Genomic DNA, 17,645 nt, shown 5'->3' on the forward strand with positions numbered 1-17,645 from the left:
GGAGGAGCTGGCCCAAGTGGCTGGGGAGAGGGAAGTCTGGGTCTCCCTGCTTAGGCTGCTGCCCCCGCGACCCGACCCCGGATAAGCGAAAGACAATGGATGGATGGATGGATGGATGGAGCTTCAGAACTCCACACAAGCCTGCAGCCCTGAGCAGAAACATGGAGCCAGAAGGCAGCGAGCGTCAGCCCCATGAAAACCTGAAGTCTGAGCAGAAGGTCTGAAAGTGAGCGGCTTGTGGCCTGCAGGGAACCTCAGAAGAGGAAGTTCATTTCTCCCGTCGTTTATCTCCGCAGGTGGAGCTGCTCACAGATAAACGTGGAGTAAAAGGCAGGAGGAGAACAGAGCAAGGTCATCGGGCTCAAACCGACGCTCTGATTTCTCACTTTCCCTCGGACCCCGAAGGGAAGAAAATCTGAACTTCTTTCAGAACGACGTTTCTCTGAAATTATCTCGGGTCGTGAATTTCTCAACATCTTTAGAAACTTCAGCAACGGAGGCGCGGCAGCCTTCTGGGCCGAGCTGCTGCGGTTTAATCAGATTATCTCTGGATTAGTTTGATCAACAGATTGTTGGACCTCTGCTGCAGAACTGATCCGACCTGCGTCAGCTTCCTGTTTCCTTCCCCGAGCTCAGACACGAGGAGAAAATCAGAGCGTGGCGTGGCCGTAACAGTCGAAGCAGAAAACAGCGACTCTTTCTCAAGTGGAACCCATTTAGAGGAACGAGTTGCTTCACGTAATAAACCACTGCAGCTTCTGCAAACTGCTGAAGTTCAACGACCCGACAGATTCACCAAACTCCTCCTCTCAAACACGAATCCCCCCTGAAGAAGGAGGATTACTGGAAGATTTCGCTTTTTCTGGGCCGGAGGAGGCCGGGTGGTTCTGTCAGCTCACCGCGGAGCCAGCGTAACAGGAAGTGGTCGTGCTGCGCCGGAAGCTGAGGGAGAATGTCCTGAATCTTCGCTCGAAACTACAAACAGAGAGAGAGAGAAACGACGTTAATCTAAAAACTGACCGAGAAAATGAGATTTTCTGTACAAATAGTCTGAAATACAAGCTAAAACAATCAGAACAAGAGCTAAAATTAGCAGCACTGTAGCTAAAAGCTAAAATTAGCAGCACAGTCACTGAAAACTAAAACCAGCAGCACAGTAAGTAAAAGCTAAACCCAGCAGCACAGTCACTAAAAGCTAAAATAATCAGCACAGTCACTAAAAGCTAAAATTAGCAGCACAGTAGCTAAAAGTTAACCCAGCAGCACAGTCACTGAAAGCTGAAACCAGCAGCACAGTCACTAAAGCTAAAATTAGCAGCACAGTCGCTAAATGCTAAAATTAGCAGCACAGTAGCTAAAAGCTAAAATTAGCAGCACAGTCGCTAAAAGCTACGAATGAAGCAAGTCTGCTGAAATAGGTTTTAAATTGCACAAAGTCTCTGTTTATTTTAATAGTTAAAAAAGCTAAAAACAGCAAAAAAATATAGAAACTACGGGTAGCTAAAGGTAAAAGTTTAATAAGTGTAGCTAAATTAAAAAGTAAAAACTAAAAGCAGCAGAAAACAAAATCAGTCAGTTTCAAAGAGAATAATGTTTCTGAAGGAGTTGGAATTTCTTCTGGGGGAAAAATGTCAAATATTTTGAAAATATAAAAGTTAAAAAAAAACAAAAGTTGCAGCCGCGACGTCCTGAACGAGCCGAAGGTTTGGCTCAAACAGCTGAAAGCTGACTCAGCGTGTTCCTGTAATTCTGTTAAACAAACAAATCTTTTGTTTTGTTGTGAAGCTCTTTGAGTATTCTGCTAACAGAACTCCATTTTGTGTCTCACACACACGGTTACAGAGGTAAACAGGAGGACCACAACAAACAAACATGTTTGTTTATCTGTCAGTTTAGCTCCACCCTCTTCTGGATGTTGTGTTTCGGCCATTTTTGTTATCCTCCTGATCCTGAACTTTGGGCAGACGGTGAAGGCGTGGCGTCACGCTCGTTAACTCAGATTCACGTTTTCAACACAAACTCTAAACTTTTAAAGTTTTAGTTTTTTAAAAAAATAATCCTTCTGTCTGAGGAGTGTGACTCCGGCCCACCTCTTATTAACTTTAGATGGAAATAATTAATAATTATAGTAAAAACCCCAACAGACAGGGCTGTTTTCAGTCAGTTTTTTGCTCAGATTTATGTAAACATGAGACAGAAATATTTGTCAGAATGATTCTTTTCAGAGGTTGAAGCTCGTAGTTTGTTTGCCTCATTAATCCAACTTCAGCCCAGATCAGTCTCTGAAATCCACAAAAAAACTCAACATTTTTAACAGCCGAGTTCAGTTCTGCCCACATAAAGTCATCCAAATATAAAAGGAAATGTCTCAAAGATATTTACAAATCTGGACTCTAATGATTTATTAGGATAAATGTGCTTCATTATTACAAAGAGGGATTGATTTTACATAAATATACAAAAGTTTAAGACTCAGGCTGCATAATTTAGTCTTAATTCACTGTAAAACTTTAATTTATAATGTAAGGAATTAGATTTTTATATACAAAACTCTATTTTACACTCAAAGTAGGTTTTGCTGCTTTAGAATTTTTTTTTTTAGTTGTAGAAAAAGCAGAAATGACTCATTTAGACTAAAAATGTAGATAAATTCAACATGTGATTATTGCATGAGTTAAAATCATCAGGAATTTGATCTTTTTCAGTCCTGAACCTGAACGTTTTGCTTGTTACAGTCAGAGGAAAATGTTATGTGGTGTTTTAATGTACATTTTACACATTAAATACTCAGTTATTTGAATATAAATGATTTAGTTGAATAAAGAAAAAGCTCAGTGATGATGATTATGACTCATCAGAGGTGTCTGCTGGTTTAGTTAACAGAAAACAAAATAATACAGAAACCCAGTTTACCTGCCAAAAGGTGAGTGTTTGAATCCAAACATTAGGAAAAGATTAATTTCTGATAAACTTACTTGCTCTAACGCTTCAGCCTGTTTTGGACTCAAGTCTCCAACTCTTCCGCTCATGTTTGCAGCGTGAAGCTCGGAGATGGAGACGGATTTACGGGTTCTGGCGGGGTTCGGGCCGGGTTCTGGTGGTCGTGACGCCGCCCAGGGATGCTCCTGTCCGGCCTCAGTATCTTCTCAGCACCCCCCGGCTGCCCGCTGACCGCAGGTGGAACCGGAACCGATGTAAACAGGACTGAGGCGGCGGCGCGCGCACGAGACCCACTTTAATCGGCTGGCTCGGTCAAAGATCTTCGTAAAGACGAAGAGGCTCACTCTGAGCAGAAAGACGGCGCCTCAAACTCCATAACAGTAGGAGTTACACTCAAAGTATGGCCTAATACCACACGAAAATACTTATTACACATGTAGGTCATGTATATATGTAATAATAATAATGTTCACATTGTGTAAATTACAACATAACTTGTTAAACTGTATTTTAAATTCTCTTCTACTGACTTGTAGTAATATTTCATAACAAAAAGCATATGTCCTAATAGGTTTGTATAAGCTAATCATTATTCTTTTACATAATTTAAATCTAATTTAACCAATTAATTATACATTTCAACTAAGAGGAAGCATTTTTGCCATCGCTTTCAGTGAGAAATAAACGATCTTTGACAAACACAAAAGTACCACGCATGCGCACATATACCAGGGGTTACATATACTTTTTTATTTATTTGTTTTGGATTATTCGATAATTAGGTTAATAACCATAATTAGTCCTTTTACTTTTTAAAACTAAAAGCCGCACACAATTTGGTTTCATTTATTGGTTAGATAGTGGTTGTTGTACAGTGGAGCCAAAAATAGATACAAACGTAATTTTTGCTCTGTTAGGGCTAATTTAAACTAAATATTTGATTGTGAAAATTATATTTATTTTTCTCTCTCTGAACAGAAGTAAAAATCCCGGAGTAATTATTTGTAAAAGCAGTTCAGTTGCATATCTAGCGGATCGATAAGTGAGACTGAAACGAAGAAGGAAGTGCAGGGAGATACTTCTCTTGTTGTTATACTCTTCGTGCCAATATTATTATCTAATGCCGCCGTTTCCAAGTTTAGGTCGTGAAAATTAAACACTTTCTTGTAAATTCTGACGTTACAGTGGGATTTAAAACAAACTATTTTTTTGTTTTGAAAGCATGTTAAAGCTTTTATTTAAGATAAATATCGGCGTGTTTCCGGCTTCCACCGGAAGTTGAATCTTGTTCCTGTTTACATCGGGGAAGCTGCGAGGCGCAAATAAACACTGCAGCGGTTCTACAATGATGCTGTTTGACAGTTGATCGGTTTCGTGCATTTATCTTGATTTTAAGATAAAAATCCGCCGTGCTCCGGGCCATGGCGGCAGCTCGGTGGGGCTGTCTCGGGGTTCCGCTGCTCCTGCTGCGGTGGTCGGGGCTCCTGCTGGCGGCGGAGCAGGTCGCCCTGGTGGAGGTCTTCCTGGAGCATCGGCCCGGTGTCAGCGCCCTGCTCCGGGGGGAGGTGGTGGGGTCCAACGGCGGCTCCAGGAGCTCCGAGGACCCCGAAGAACTGGAGGGGGACCTGGTCCTGGTGAGTCCGGGTTTCAGGACAAATAAACCAAGATGACCGATTCTTCTGGGTTCCTCATCAGAAGCAATTATAAATAAAACAGGTCATTAATGCCTGTAACAAACTAGAAGCCAAGTATATTTAACTTTGTCTTCCCAGTGTTTAAAAACTTTTTTTTAATTTGATCAAATATGCATATAAGTTCCACACAGCCACCTTGTCTGTATCTAAATAAGTGCTTGAAGTTTAAATATGTAAATAAAATCAACTTTATTTATGAATCACCAAAATAAAACACCTTCCTGAGCTCTGCTGGGGAAGCTGAATTACAGGAAATAAATACTTGATTTGTTTATTTACTTAATTATTGTTACAACAGACATGTTTGACACAGGGCAAATATTAACCAAATACCACATGATTAAAGGTAAAATAAGCAGAACTGAGGCAAAAATACTGGTTAAAACTAAATATAGCAAAACCTACAGTAGCTGAAAGTATCAGAAGGCCAGATAAGAGGAATACGAGCTAAAAAAGCAGCAAAATGCAAACTAAAAGCTAGAAGTAGCATAAAAGCCAAGGAGATCTTGATGTATTTCTATGTGGAAAATGTTTGTAAATCCAGTAAAATTGTTTGAAAAGTGTAAAAGTCACAGCAGCCACCTCCTGCATGAGCCGAACGTTCTCACGTACGGCTGATTAAAACGGAACAAAGTGAAAAATAAACGATCAGAGAAATAAAAAAACAAGTGAATGCTGAGTCAGCGTTCATGAAATGTCTTAATAAAACCTAAACTGACTGATAAAATGCTGCAAATAAAAGGAATTCACGTTCATCTTCTGTTAATTTTCTGAAAGTTATTCACTGATTTTGCTGAAGGTGAGTTCTTCTTCGTGGAAAGTCAGATTCTGTCTTTCAGGACATTTAAGAGCAGCTGACTGCTGCGGTAACGTCGAGCCACTCTGCTGACCTCCTCAGGTTGGAGACGACGAGACGCAGGCGAGCGGAGGACGCGATGAAGACGACCCAAAGGAGCAGGAGGTCTGGATCGGTGTGGTGCCTGTTGAGATGGACGACAGCAAAGCCTCCACGGGAAACCAGGAGTCGTTCACCGACACGGTCGTCAGTAAAGTAAGAACATTCAGACTTCAGCTCATTGAGGACATCGTGGTGTCGATCCGTCAGAGGTTCAACGTTTTTATCCCCCGCTGCAGATGAAGCGCGCCCTGGTCCTTGGAGCTTCAGCGCTCATCATCCTGGCTCTGAACCAGAACTCAGTCAGCGAGGTAAAAGATTAAACCAGTCGATGCTCTTATTGTCTGAGACAGAAATCTGAGGTCCCGGGCTGAAGGGGAAATCTTTCTGCCGCAGATGGATCTGTCTCAGGTTCTGTCCAAACCCGTGGTTGTGATCCAGACATCGGAGAACGTCACCAAGCTGTTCGGAGCTCTGCTCAGGTACCAAACGCCTCGTTTACTTAGAACCTCTGTTCTAAGTATGAGCTGAAGGTTAAACCCGAGTTTAGTTTCTGACAGCTGTTTTGTTGTTTTTGAGATTAAATTTATTTAATTAAAGTGACTCTCTTGCTCTGAAACCTTAAAAATAAAACTGTAAACTGCAGTTTTTCACCTTTTATTCATTTATTTTGTGCATCTGTTCGCTAACATCGTGAACATTTTATATAATCTGAACTGAGAACGTCTTCAGCTGCAGAACAGAAGTCCTGTTGTTTTTAGATTTTATACCAAAGAACAGACGGGGACGGGATGTTTTTTAGGCTTCGACGGCTCGTCAGCCGAGCAGGTGGAGCTTTAATTTGGCCTAGAACTCGTCTGCCTTCACGTTAATTAAAAACGAAGAAATAAATGTGTCCTCAGAGCGTTCACAGCTGCAGTCCAAGCTGCTTGGACCTGGACCAACAGAGACGTTGGTGTTCTGTCACTTTTAAAAGCTGCATTTTTATCAGACTCATGTGATTGCATAATTAACTGACTTTAGATGTCTTTGGTTTATTTACTTTATCAATAAATACAAACTAGAGAAATTAAGTTTAGTGTGAAAACAGCATGAGCTCTGAGGAAATCTGCTGAAAAAGCTGAAACTGAGTTCCTAAAACGAGGAGAACAGGAGCTAAAGGAGCTGAACGGGAGCTAAAAACTACAAGAAGCAGGCCAGTGGGTAGAAACTACACTTCAGAAGTTATCTAAAAGATAAATTCAGTAAAACAGTTGAAAGCTAAACTCAGCAAAGAGACCAGATCTCAGTCTGGTTCTATAAAAGTTCCAGCTCGTTGTTCCCCATCGAGCTGAACATCAGCAGATAAAATCCTGTGACAGCCGAAACCTTCTCCTGTCCTTCCAGGGGTCTGCGAGTGACAGCAAAAATCACCTACGAGACGATCCTGCAGGACGACCTGGTGAGCTGACTGTGTTTGTGGCTTGTTAGCGCCCCCCGGTGGCGAGCGGAGGCTGAGCTCATGCTGCTGTGTGTTCGGGCAGGGAGCCACGCTCACGCTGTGGTCCAGCTGCGGTCGATCCAGGGGGGGTCTGTACGGCGAGTGGCAGGGGGTCATCTGCACCGGGGAGACCAACTCTCAGGTCCAGGTGGGGGGGGGACACGACAAACACGAACACCAGCTGCTGCTGAGCGGGTCGGGTCAGACGGCGAGCGGAAACACGTTCACACCAGTCTGACAGTTCTTTAAATCAACATACTGACTCTATTTTTGTCATTTTAAACAGCTCAGTATTCTTGATGCTTGTTTTCCAGATCGAGCCTCTCGTCGGTGTGGATGTCTGTTCTCTGTTCTGCAGAGTTCTGGAAGTGATGCAGACACTAACGTTGCTCCTCTCTGATGATCTACAGAAGTACCTGCAGCAGCTGTGGGACACCGTCCTCCTGGTGGTTCTGATCCTCTGCACCGGAGTCCTCGTCCAGGCCCGCTGGCAGAACCAGGACCACCAGCTCAACAACGACCTGGAGGTACCCGTCTGTTAGTTTCTGCCCTGCTGAGCGGGTCAGAACCCGTCTCACAGCTCAAGTTTTTATCTTTATTAATCTGAGAACATGTATAGGGATTAACACTGAAAAAACTGTCAAAGATTTTCAATCTTGGTCCTAATTTTCCACTTTTTTGGGGTCTAAAATATTAAAAAACAAAAACTGAAGTAAACTGAGGACAGTTATCTGCTGCAGCGTTCTTATAGTATCAGATATAAATATTTGGTTCCATTTTCTTCAGCTTTTTCCAAAACAGGACATTCTGAAGAGAATGTCATCGCTGAAAACCAAACGGTACCATCAGCCCAAACCCTGGTGTGACCCGTCCGAGCCGATAGAAACGGATAACTGCGCCGTCTGCCTGGAGCCGTTCAACAACAACCAGGTCAGTCTGAGGTGTTCATCCTCTGATGGAAACTTCAGGTTCTACAGCCGCTGGAACGCTGTGGAGAATGTCAAAAAAAACTGAAGCCATGGATAATCAGATCTCATAAACGCAGATTTTATTCACAATGGAACGTTGTAAACTGACCAAATGTTGAGACTAAAGATCAGGTCGTTCTGAATCTGCTGGCAGCAACACGCCTGTTTCCAGATGTTCCAGATGTTTCCCTCTGTGCATCAGTCTGTAAACATCTGGACCTGAGGTTGTCCCATTCTGTCTGTTCAACAGTCCTGGATGGGAGCAGATGTTGTTCTAAAACCTGGACTAATGCACCCCCATACCATCAGAGAGGCAGGCTGACCTCAGAAGAGTTCTCTTTGGTCCAGAGGAGACACATCTGTTCACATCTGGCTTCTTCTTTGCCTGATAGAGCTTTAAGCAGCATCTGTGGACGGCACGGTGAACTGTGTTTACAGACAGTGTTCCTGAGCAGAACAAAACCAGCTTTGACCTTTGACCTCAGAGGTTTCTATAGATTCTTCAAATCTGTTGATATTCAGCCTCTAAATGCTCTTTTAATCCCAAGTCCTCTCCCTGACCTGCTGAGAATTAGTTCCTCCAGATGTTTCTGACTTTTTTTACAGCCTTTTGTTGCTGCCATTAAATTCAAAATTAGCTTCTCTTAGTTCCAACATTTAATAGATTTACTTTGTTCCGCTGGGAAGAAATCCTCACACCGGAGCTCTTCTGTCCCCGGGTTGTGAACCCGTCCCTGCTTGTCTTCTGCTCGTCCCAGTGTCTTCGGGTGCTGCCATGTCTTCACGAGTACCACAGAGACTGCGTGGACCCCTGGCTGCTGCTGCAGCACACCTGTCCTCTGTGCAAACGCAGCATCCTCGGTGAGTTCCCTCCTCTTCCCCGTTAACCGCCTGCCTCGGTCACACCGTCGACTCTGGACTCAGTTCCTGTTTGTGTCTCCATGTCTGACCCAGGCAGCGTCTGCAGAGACAGCTAACAGACGCTTCACCTCGGACACTCGGGGGATCAGCTCCTGACTTTGTTGCCACTCCAGTAGCTTTATAAACGGACCTCACCTCAACCCTTCCTCCTTCCAGCGGTGGATTCTGGGAGCAGCAGACAGTGGTAGTATGAACTCAGTACCATGAAGTAGTTTGGTGGTACTGTTGTGTTCTTCCTGGGAATCTGTTACTTTAAAACTGGAAGTATTTGTGAAAATGTGACGTTTTGGCTTTAATGTGTAAAAACTGATCACCTCGGAGTATTTACGAATCAGCAGTTTGTGTGTTCGTTCAGTGCTTTTAGTTATTTTTGTTTTAGCTGCAGATGATGTCAACAAGCCGAGTCTTTAAAAAGACTTCCAGAACGAAAACAGGACCATCTACGTGTGCAAACAGCAGCAGTGGTCTCCAATCCTGGTCCTCAGGGCCACCATCCTGCATGTTTAACTTGTTTCTCTGCTCCAACACACCTGATTTGAATCAATGGGTGATTAACAGACTTCTGCAGAACACGAAGAGGTAATTTACCCTCTGAATTAGGTGTGTTGGAGCAGGAAAACAAGGAAAACCTGCAGGATTGGAGACCCCTGGTGTAGAGAAACGTGACAAAACCTGCAGGAATTCACTTGGAGGTCATTTGTTGCATCAAGGAGACATTTTAATACGCTTCAACGAGAGAAACGTCCCTTTGGTGCAATAAATGAGCCAAAGTTAGTAGTTTTTTTCCTCACCTTTGACCTGTTTGTTGTTTATTTAGTCGCAGATGCTTCGTTTTAAACAGTAAGATTAAAAACTAATAGGTCAGATAAATGTTTCCTTTTATTCTCCTGTTAACGTGTTGCAGCAGCTCAGGGGCCAAACAGATTCTTCTGTTTTAATAGTTGGCGACAAAAAGGTGAAATAAGGAACGAGCCAAACAGTTAAACTCTCTCTAACTGAAGTAATGCATATCACCCGCCAGCTTTCAGTCCTGTATCTTCATCAGAACTTAAATAAAAGCTGAAATATAAAGAAAAGAGGTGGCTCAGAACTTCCAGAGGTAAAGGTTCAAAACTCTGCAGGACAGCGTCAGAATATTTTTAATTCCTGAGTTTTTATAAAGATAAAGTTACAGTATTTAACATGTTGAGCGGACGCTCTTTGTTGTCTTCAGCTGAATTATTCCTTCCCTTCTTTAACGCTTCACGGAGCAAAAACATTCGGTCTTATTTTCTGTTGCAGAAATGAAATAAATGTCAGACAGAATTTAAATTTAGTTTCTTGTCAACGATGACTCAAAATGATCCATTATTTATTTAGTTTCGTCATGTAAAACCAGAAAGAAAAGTGTTTGTGTTCATGGCAACATGTGCTTCCGAACAGCTTCCGATCCCTCAGGAAGCTGCAGGAAGTCTCTTATTCCCATGGAAGTCCTTTTGTTGATGGCATTAAAGAGATTTAACTTGATCGTAAAAATAAAGTCAGTTTTTGGCTCTCACTGTGTTCATTTTAAATCAGCTACAAGGAGAAAAGAATTTGGGTCAAACGTTTAAAGTTCTGCTTCCAGTCACACAAAATGTCAGAAGGCAGTTTAAAGTGAAAACCTGTGCTGTCCTCCTCCTGCTGCGTCTCCATCCCCCCATCCCGTCAGGAGGGGATCATGCCTTTGTTCCTCTTGCGGTCGGCCATGCTGCGCCGGTTGTGGTTGGCTACGCGGCTCTTGTTGCTCTCCTTTTTGCGCCGGTCTGAGGCCGTCTCCGAGGTTTGTCCCTGGCCTTTGGGTCGTCCCACCACGTTACTGGACTGCTCGGGTCGAAAGCTGCGAGGTCGGGACGGAGAAAGGGCTGATTTCCTTTTCAACTCTTGGAAACATCTGTGTGACTTCATGCTTTGAAAGGTGAGTTTTACCCTCTCCTCTGCTGCGCGGCGGCTCTCCTGGCTTCGGCTCGCTCCCTCAGCAGAGCCGGGTCCTGAACGAACTGGTCTCTGTTCACGTTGTTCTGAAACACAACGAGACAAACGTTCAACTGCCTGAAGGCCGAGCGGCGCAGATTCACTTTAAATTATAAGAAGCTGACGATATCCCAAACAAATAAAAACATTAATATATCAATAAATCAAGGGTCCTCTTATTAAATACAATTTATAAACCGTCACAAACTGTACTGGACTCTAAAAATAAACTATAGTTGTTATTTTATAAACTGCATAAATACTAGTTTGTTGCGATGTGGCACCAAGATTTTTTTTAAGTGTTACAAAGGAAGTTTGTGAAAAAGTTTCATCTTAATGTCTCAAAAATAAAACAGTTTATTGGTTATTTAAGAGCCCTAAATTAAACTAAAGCATTTAATGTTGATTCTTCTAACCAATTTAAAACCTTGAACTAAAATTACTGAAATTAAATCAATAATTTAATCATTTTAAGAGTCACTGTCCTGCATACAAAATCTGTTTAATCTGAGTTAATTTCAGAATTTATTCTGTGAAATATTTGATTGTTTTAGTTTTCTGAATGAAAACTATAAAGGTGATAAAAAAGGTAAATCTAAAGTCCGTGAGCTGTGCGCCTTCAGTACCTGTAAAACCTCTTCCTCTTCGTCTTCTTCACCCTCCTCCTCCTCTGCTTTGGTTCCTTTCCTCAGGACCTGAGGGACGGTGAACGGCCTGCAGGACAAACGGACATCAGGTCGTCTTTAAATCTCAGGATTTCATCTCGATCATTCACAGACGGAGAAAACGTACCTTCTGTTGAGCAAACTGTCTCCGTCCAGGTCGTTGGCTCCCACCTGGTTCATGTCATACGTGTCGTCGTACTCATCGTCGTAGTCGTCCAGGTCGTAGGCGGCGGCGGCGGGGTCTCCGGGCTCGACGACGACCTCGTCCACCACGGTCTCATAGGCCTGATATCGAGCTCGCTGCTCTGCTATGTGCTTCTTGTCGTTCAAGATCTCTTGAGTGCTCTCGCCTTTCCTGAGAGATTAAAAAACAGGAAAAGAAGTAAATCGTATTTTCTGTGAAAGTGCAGTGAGTGCCGAGTGTCGAAGAAGAGCTGAAAGGAGCTGAATGGTAGCTAAATGCTAAACAAGACAAACACAGACAGTTTGCTGGAGGATTAGGATCTCGTGGCTGTACCTCCTGCCCTTCCAGATGCGGGACATGTCCACCTGGTCCCTGCGGAAGACGTCGAACTCGTCGTCATCGAACACGTTGGATCGGTTGTTCAGGACAGAAGGAAGCTCCTCCTTCACCGGCCTGCGGACGGAACAGAGCAGCGTGGTGGTCATAGTTCCTTGTGATGCAGTACTTTAAAACCATCTGATTGCTGCTAAATTTGAATAATTTCTCTTCACAGAGATGTAAGTTTGGAAATGAAGCGAGAGCTAACATAGGACTGCGTGTTAGACTGTTTCCATGGAAACAATCAGCGGTACGAGCGTCTATCAGGCTTTTAAGAATCCCTCAGGAACGGGACTGGGTCCGATTGATACCTGGGCATGGATCGGTCCAGTTTCTCCAGGCTGGGGGCTAACCGGTCCTCCAGGATGTTGTTGATGACGAGCTCGGAGTTGTAGCCGTACTCCTGCAGGCACGCCAACAGGAAGCCTTCGCCCAGATCAGGAAGCAGGTCCCTGATGCAGGTGAGGAGGGACTCGAGCTCTGCGCCGCTCACGGGACACACAGCGCCCTGGAAGCAGCAGGAAAGGGTTAAAACTGAAGCTTACAGTCAGAACGGGTCAGATCCTGAACCACTGATTCCTCCCTGATGAGTTGCTGCTTTTTGTTGTTCTACGGTTTTCATTTGAACAAAAACTTCACTTTTCTCCTGAAAACTAAACCTGAACCAAAAGCTGAAAGGGTACAGATAATATAAGGGTATAAACCTGGTACAGATCTAGTATTTAAGCCCTGTGAGCATGGAGCTAATCTGCCTTCAGAACAAAATATCAACCATTCAACTAATCTGTGTCATTATTCAAAGAAACTGTTGTTTTCTGTCAAACAGGAGGAGCTGAGCAGCTTCTCTAAGGGATAAAATAACCGCAGAGCTCACGTTGTTTCCTCTCTGAGGGACGTCCAGCTGGGCCTCTGCACCTCTCAGACCCTGCTCTCCTTTTGACTCTTGGACCTCCGGCGGTCTGGCGCCGCCCGTCGCTCCCTGATTGGCTGACGAGGAGGAGGGGGAGGGTTTATTCTGAGCGTGGCTCTGCGGTTTCCGTCGGCCCATGCTGTCCCAGGCACTTTCCACCCCCTGGAGCAGATAAGACGTCCTGGTCTCATCTCTGAAGGAAGCGGCTGTTAAAGAAGGAATTCTGATGTTTGAGAAGCAGAGTCTGAAAGTCTAAGATAAACTTTTACAGCTGAAGCTGAAGGATACACGACCGGCAGCGCCTGCTGCAGGAGGCTGACGTCGTCTGCGACGGGAAACTGCTCGTCGTAGTCGGCCAAAAACCTGAAACACTCAGAAAGTTAATCAGCCTGAAGTTTTTAAAGTAATCTAACGTGACTCAGTGAGTAAAGCAAAGGAAACTGAGCAGAAAGATTCATGAATCTGTAATTTCTGATTGGAAATCAAAGGTTCAGGGCGGAGGATCGTTTGCACAGAAGTGATTTTGTATTTTCTTACCTTTTCTCGGGCAGAAACGAGGTAAAATGCTGCAGGAGCTCGTCTGCGAACGTCTGCATGTTTTCTCCCCTGAAACGACAGAAATCTGCAGAGTTCAGGGGCGAAGGAGCAAACCGAGGAGGTGCTGCTGAGAGGAGCTGCTCTGATCCGCTCACCCGTCCAGGATGGGCTGCAGGCAGGTGTGGTGCAGCAGCAGGTGAGCCGTCTCCACCATCTTACGACAGCAGTGACTCAGCCGCGTCCATAAGTCCTCCTGCAGACTGGAGGAGGGGGAGGAGCAGGAGGAGGAGGTCAGGTTATCACGGTCACAGCGCAGAGCGGCGCTTCACGACATTCTAGAGGCGAACGCTCACCTTTTATCGTCAAAGTTTCTCTTCCTCACAGCCTTCTCCAGGTCAGGAACAGCAGTCTCATAAAACGAGGTCAGCCTGCCAACAGAGAAAACAACGAGCTAAAGAAAGGAACACACAGCTGAAGACCGGCTGACATCCGCTGAAGAAGCTGAAGCCGAGTAAGATGAGCAGAACTACATGTAGCAAAACGGTGGCCAAGATTAGTAACACAGATGCTAAAGCTGGAGTTACCACAACAGCTGCTAAACACTAAAATTAGCACAACAGTAGCTAAAAGCTAAACTGTAGCTCAAATAAGGAAACAGTAGGTAAAAGCTAGAAGGAGCAGAAGGATGAACGCTAAAGCAGGTGACAAAGAGAAACTTTAGGGGAACATTTTGTTTGTTTTAAATGGTTTAACTGCTGTGACTCGCTTCAAGCAGAGAAACCTCCTTTAGGTCACCTGCTGAGGAAGCCGAGGGACTGGAAGCTCGAGCAGGCTGCGGGGAAAATGTCCAGGAAGGCGTGGATGGTGGTGGTCGAGTCGCAGAGGTACAAAACAACATCTACAAGCTCCTGGAAAGAGAAGAAGTAGTGACTGATGAACCATCCTGAGGTAATAAATGAGCGACGACATACGGGACAACGATGTGAACAAAAATAAGAGTGGTGCTTTAATGTTTGTGCATCGGCACACTTAACGAAATAATTAATTAAACGTGTGCGTTTGGTTCCGACCTGCTGACTCATGGTCATGGCAGTGGCCTGTTTGTGTGCGTTTAACTTCATCGGCTCCGTGGCTCCTTCACACTGAAGACTGCACTTCTCCAAGACCGAGTCGAACACCTGGAGTCCATCCAAAACAGGAACAAGAACTTTACAATTAAAGAAAAATAAAACAAACATAATACTGAAAGAGGATTAAAAAGCTCACCTGTAACACAGTTGGGATTGTCTCATTCAGGTCACTGTAGTACGCCGGCTGCTGCGTGAAAATGTTCTCTGAGGAAAAGAAAAATAAAGTGAAACAGAACTGAAAAAAACAAATTAAATAAATGTGAATGCTGAAATGTGCAAAGAAGCTGAAAGTTGTTAAAGAACACGACCTAAAGCTTAAAACAATTGATGAAAATATTAAAAAGCTAAAAATAAGCTAGCTAAAAGCAGAATAAGAAGACAAAAACAGCAAAAAGGCTAAAGCAGATTTTAAAAAGAGTAACGTTTTGAAGGATCTGAAGATTTATTTATTTGGGGAACATATTTGTAATTAAAATTAAATATTTTAAAAAGTATGAAACCAAAGATCCCAGCATCCATCTCCTGATCGAGCTGAACGGCTAAAATGTCTCAAAGAATCCAGAAGTCAGAAAACAGCACAGCGTGAACGCTGACTCTGCGTTAAACCGTTTGCAAACAGCTCACCTATCATTTTATGCAGCAGCTGGTTGTTGCCTTTTCCAAAGAGGACACACAGATCGAGAATTTTGGGAATGTCGAACAGGAAGTTGTCGTAGATTATCTCTCCGAACACGGCGGGGGTGAAGAAGTTCTCCTGCAGGAAGGAGGAGGTTTTTGTACCAATTAAAAGTAAAACTGAAGCTCTTTAATCCCTCCGACCGGATCCTACCTTGGACTCCTTGTGTGTGGCCATCCTGAGGAAGGTCAAGAAGACCGCCCTGTGGACGGCGCGCTGCACGTCAGCCACGGCGGGCGAGGCGGGCAGCGCGCTGAGGTCGAGACCACGAGGAGCGTGATGGAGGTACGAGTCGAGGCACCGCTGCAGGGACTCATCAAACACCACCTGATGGAAAAGACGGGACGTGAGGGACAGGAAGATTCAGCTCCGCCTCCTGTTCTCCTCGCCAGCCGCCTCGTACCTGACACCAGAACCTGTCGTGGGGCAGAGCCAGAAGCCACTCCAGATCCTCCGCGATGAACCTGGCTCGTTCCAAGAACTCCTCCACCTCAGCAGGAGAGCCTTCTTCTGGAGGAGGTCTGTAAGGCACGAAGCAGCGCTCCTCCTTCCTGTCGGGGTGCTGCAGAACAGAAACAAAGAACTGGATCCTGGACCACAGCAACAACGGATGAAGGGTTTGCTTTCCAGTTTGGTAAAGAAGGCCTCACCAGCGCCGGCAGAGTGCGCTCCCTCCCCTGAGCGCCGCGCTCCGTCACCTGCTGCTCATCCAGAGGAACGCGAGCACAGGCCATACCTGCTTCTTCTGAACTTTACTCTGATCTGGAAGAAAGAGAAAGGTGGGGATTGTAATCTGTCTTTCAGTGCATCTGGATGCAGACAGGAACATTTCTGAGTCGCCTTTTATTGTTGAAAACATCCTGCTGAGACACGCAAAAGGTGGAGCTCTGAGGCGTTTACAGCGTGCACACAGAGACGTGACCTTCTGCACTGAAAACCGGGGTTTGGAAGAACTTCGGCTTCCATGACAAGTGCCACACTGAGGACCCAGCTGAGTAAACACTTCCACCCAGCAGCTGACCCAGATCCCCAGATCAAACTTCCAGCAGCTTGGATTCCTCCTCCAGACTCTGGGACTTTAGTTTCCAAATGAAAAGAGGACGTTGGGACACTGAGCAACAGTCCCGTCTTTTCTGTCCCCAGCCTAGGTGGGACGCCGCTGACGTCTCTGGTTCAGGATTCTGGTCTAGGTCCTGGATCCATCTGTCTGGGGGTGCTCTGACTCCATATCCTGTCTATATAATATTCTGAAACACTGAATTTAGGGTGATCATAAAAGCCACAATCATCAAACCTAACATAAATAACATCTGAAACGTCTCACTCTGTGTCATGTTTCAGGTTTTGTACTGATTTACTGAAATAAAATGACATTTTTGATGATAATCTAATTTTTTAGGATGTACCTGTAAGCCATGACTGTTGAAAGAAATAACTAGTTCATTTTCTGTTATAATAAAACCCCAAAAATATAAATTTGCCTGCTAATTCAGCCCCGACCTAACGAGCTAACAACAAGCCCAATTGCCACATTGTTGTTAAGACTAACTAACTAACTAGTCCTGTATCAGGGCCACATTAACGGCGTGTTCAGTTAGTTAAAACTTGTAACCTGGTAAGTTTAAAAACGCATGAGTTTTGGTTAGTTTCTCCCCTTTTTTACAGGCAGCTACGTGTTGAGGCTGCTGATAACCAGCTCAACCATCCGGTTAGTTATGAATTAACAAACTAGGTTAAGTAACCGGTTACCTCACAACCATCCGCCCGTTTCCCGTCAGATTCAACGGAACTAACAAAACACGTCAAAACGAGCCGCTAACCTCCGAAAACGACGCTGTAATCCCTTCACGCCATTCCATCAAAGTTGACTCCACAGTTCTCAGCAGTTTCTGTTTCCTCAGAACGTCTGCTTTGCGCCTGCGCAGAACGGGAAGTGACGTAACGAGTTGTTTTTCATTGACGTGATACGGCTCTCACTGCCCCTAGCGGAGACCAGAAGAACTGCAGTTGCATTCTTAAATTTGCACATTTAGGTTTACAACCCGATTTTATTTAACCAGACTTTTGTATATTTCAGTAGTATTTACTTTTATATTATGCCTAATATAAGAGCAAAATATAAACAAAGAGTAGTACAGAACTTTTGCACTGATTTGTATTTAAACTCTAAAACAGTGGTGTTCAGTCCTGGTCCTTGAGGGCCACCATCCTTCATGTTTTACCTGTCTCCCTGCTCCAACACACCTGATTCAATGGTTGAATTACCTCTTTATGT

The 17,645-nt window shown here is 44.3% G+C and overlaps 3 protein-coding genes across 7 annotated transcripts in view; 1 reads left to right on the forward strand and 2 right to left on the reverse strand.

The window, feature by feature from the left end:
* Nucleotides 1–3,258, reverse strand: part of LOC108244538 (SEC14-like protein 2) — a 15,453-nt gene extending 12,195 nt beyond the window's left edge. Inside the window, exons 1-2 of one of the 2 annotated variants that reach the window (XM_017430830.3) lie at nt 2,976–3,258; nt 900–975 (exon numbers count right to left, since the gene is read on the reverse strand). In XM_017430830.3, the coding sequence (XP_017286319.1) occupies nt 900–975; nt 2,976–3,029 (130 nt within the window). In that variant the 5' untranslated portion in view covers nt 3,030–3,258. The remainder of the gene's footprint in view (nt 1–899; nt 976–2,975) is intronic. The other variant, XM_037974843.1, reaches the window with a different exon arrangement.
* Nucleotides 3,259–3,490: 232 nt separating this feature from the next.
* rnf215 (ring finger protein 215) lies at nt 3,491–10,432 on the forward strand. 3 transcript variants are annotated; one of them, XM_017430808.3, is made up of 10 exons: nt 3,509–4,574; nt 5,533–5,685; nt 5,769–5,840; nt 5,926–6,011; nt 6,916–6,970; nt 7,053–7,157; nt 7,324–7,536; nt 7,796–7,939; nt 8,736–8,838; nt 8,932–10,432. In XM_017430808.3, the coding sequence occupies exons 1-10, from the start codon at nt 4,362–4,364 to the stop codon at nt 8,952–8,954; spliced, it is 1,167 nt and encodes a 388-aa protein (XP_017286297.1). In that variant the 5' UTR covers nt 3,509–4,361; the 3' UTR covers nt 8,955–10,432. The 3 variants fall into 3 exon arrangements, with proteins under 3 accessions (XP_024865035.1, XP_017286297.1, XP_017286298.1); XM_017430809.3 differs by having other exon boundaries at nt 3,528–4,574; nt 7,420–7,536; XM_025009267.2 differs by lacking the exon at nt 8,932–10,432 and having other exon boundaries at nt 3,491–4,574; nt 8,665–8,801.
* Nucleotides 10,210–17,322, reverse strand: ascc2 (activating signal cointegrator 1 complex subunit 2). 2 transcript variants are annotated; one of them, XM_017430800.3, is made up of 19 exons: nt 17,191–17,322; nt 16,021–16,132; nt 15,774–15,932; nt 15,524–15,697; nt 15,319–15,448; nt 14,831–14,898; nt 14,635–14,742; nt 14,360–14,472; nt 13,918–13,992; nt 13,720–13,824; nt 13,565–13,633; nt 13,316–13,390; nt 12,992–13,220; nt 12,429–12,625; nt 12,073–12,192; nt 11,683–11,910; nt 11,517–11,604; nt 10,846–10,937; nt 10,210–10,756 (listed from the first exon to the last, which is right to left on the reverse strand). In XM_017430800.3, the coding sequence occupies exons 2-19, from the start codon at nt 16,102–16,104 to the stop codon at nt 10,585–10,587; spliced, it is 2,286 nt and encodes a 761-aa protein (XP_017286289.1). In that variant the 5' UTR covers nt 16,105–16,132; nt 17,191–17,322; the 3' UTR covers nt 10,210–10,584. The 2 variants fall into 2 exon arrangements, with proteins under 2 accessions (XP_017286289.1, XP_017286290.1); XM_017430801.3 differs by having other exon boundaries at nt 17,120–17,273.
* Nucleotides 17,323–17,645: the final 323 nt, after the last annotated feature.

Source organism: Kryptolebias marmoratus, linkage group LG1 (assembly GCF_001649575.2).
Source record: "Kryptolebias marmoratus isolate JLee-2015 linkage group LG1, ASM164957v2, whole genome shotgun sequence".
In the NCBI taxonomy this organism is placed as follows: domain Eukaryota; kingdom Metazoa; phylum Chordata; class Actinopteri; order Cyprinodontiformes; family Rivulidae; genus Kryptolebias; species Kryptolebias marmoratus.

Bases quoted from the DNA above. Each gene is read 5' to 3' on its own strand.
- rnf215 (XM_017430808.3), top strand. From the start codon at position 4,362: ATGGCGGCAGCTCGGTGGGGCTGTCTCGGGGTTCCGCTGCTCCTGCTG. The intron at 6,971-7,052 runs GTGAGCTGACTG...GTGTTCGGGCAG, and splicing joins CGATCCTGCAGGACGACCTG to GGAGCCACGCTCACGCTGTG. The intron at 7,537-7,795 runs GTACCCGTCTGT...CATTTTCTTCAG, and splicing joins AGCTCAACAACGACCTGGAG to CTTTTTCCAAAACAGGACAT.
- ascc2 (XM_017430800.3), bottom strand. From the start codon at position 16,104: ATGGCCTGTGCTCGCGTTCCTCTGGATGAGCAGCAGGTGACGGAGCGC. The intron at 13,993-14,359 runs GTGACCTAAAGG...CTCTGTTGGCAG, and splicing joins TCCCTCGGCTTCCTCAGCAG to GCTGACCTCGTTTTATGAGA. The intron at 12,193-12,428 runs GTATCAATCGGA...TTCCGTCCGCAG, and splicing joins CTGGACCGATCCATGCCCAG to GCCGGTGAAGGAGGAGCTTC.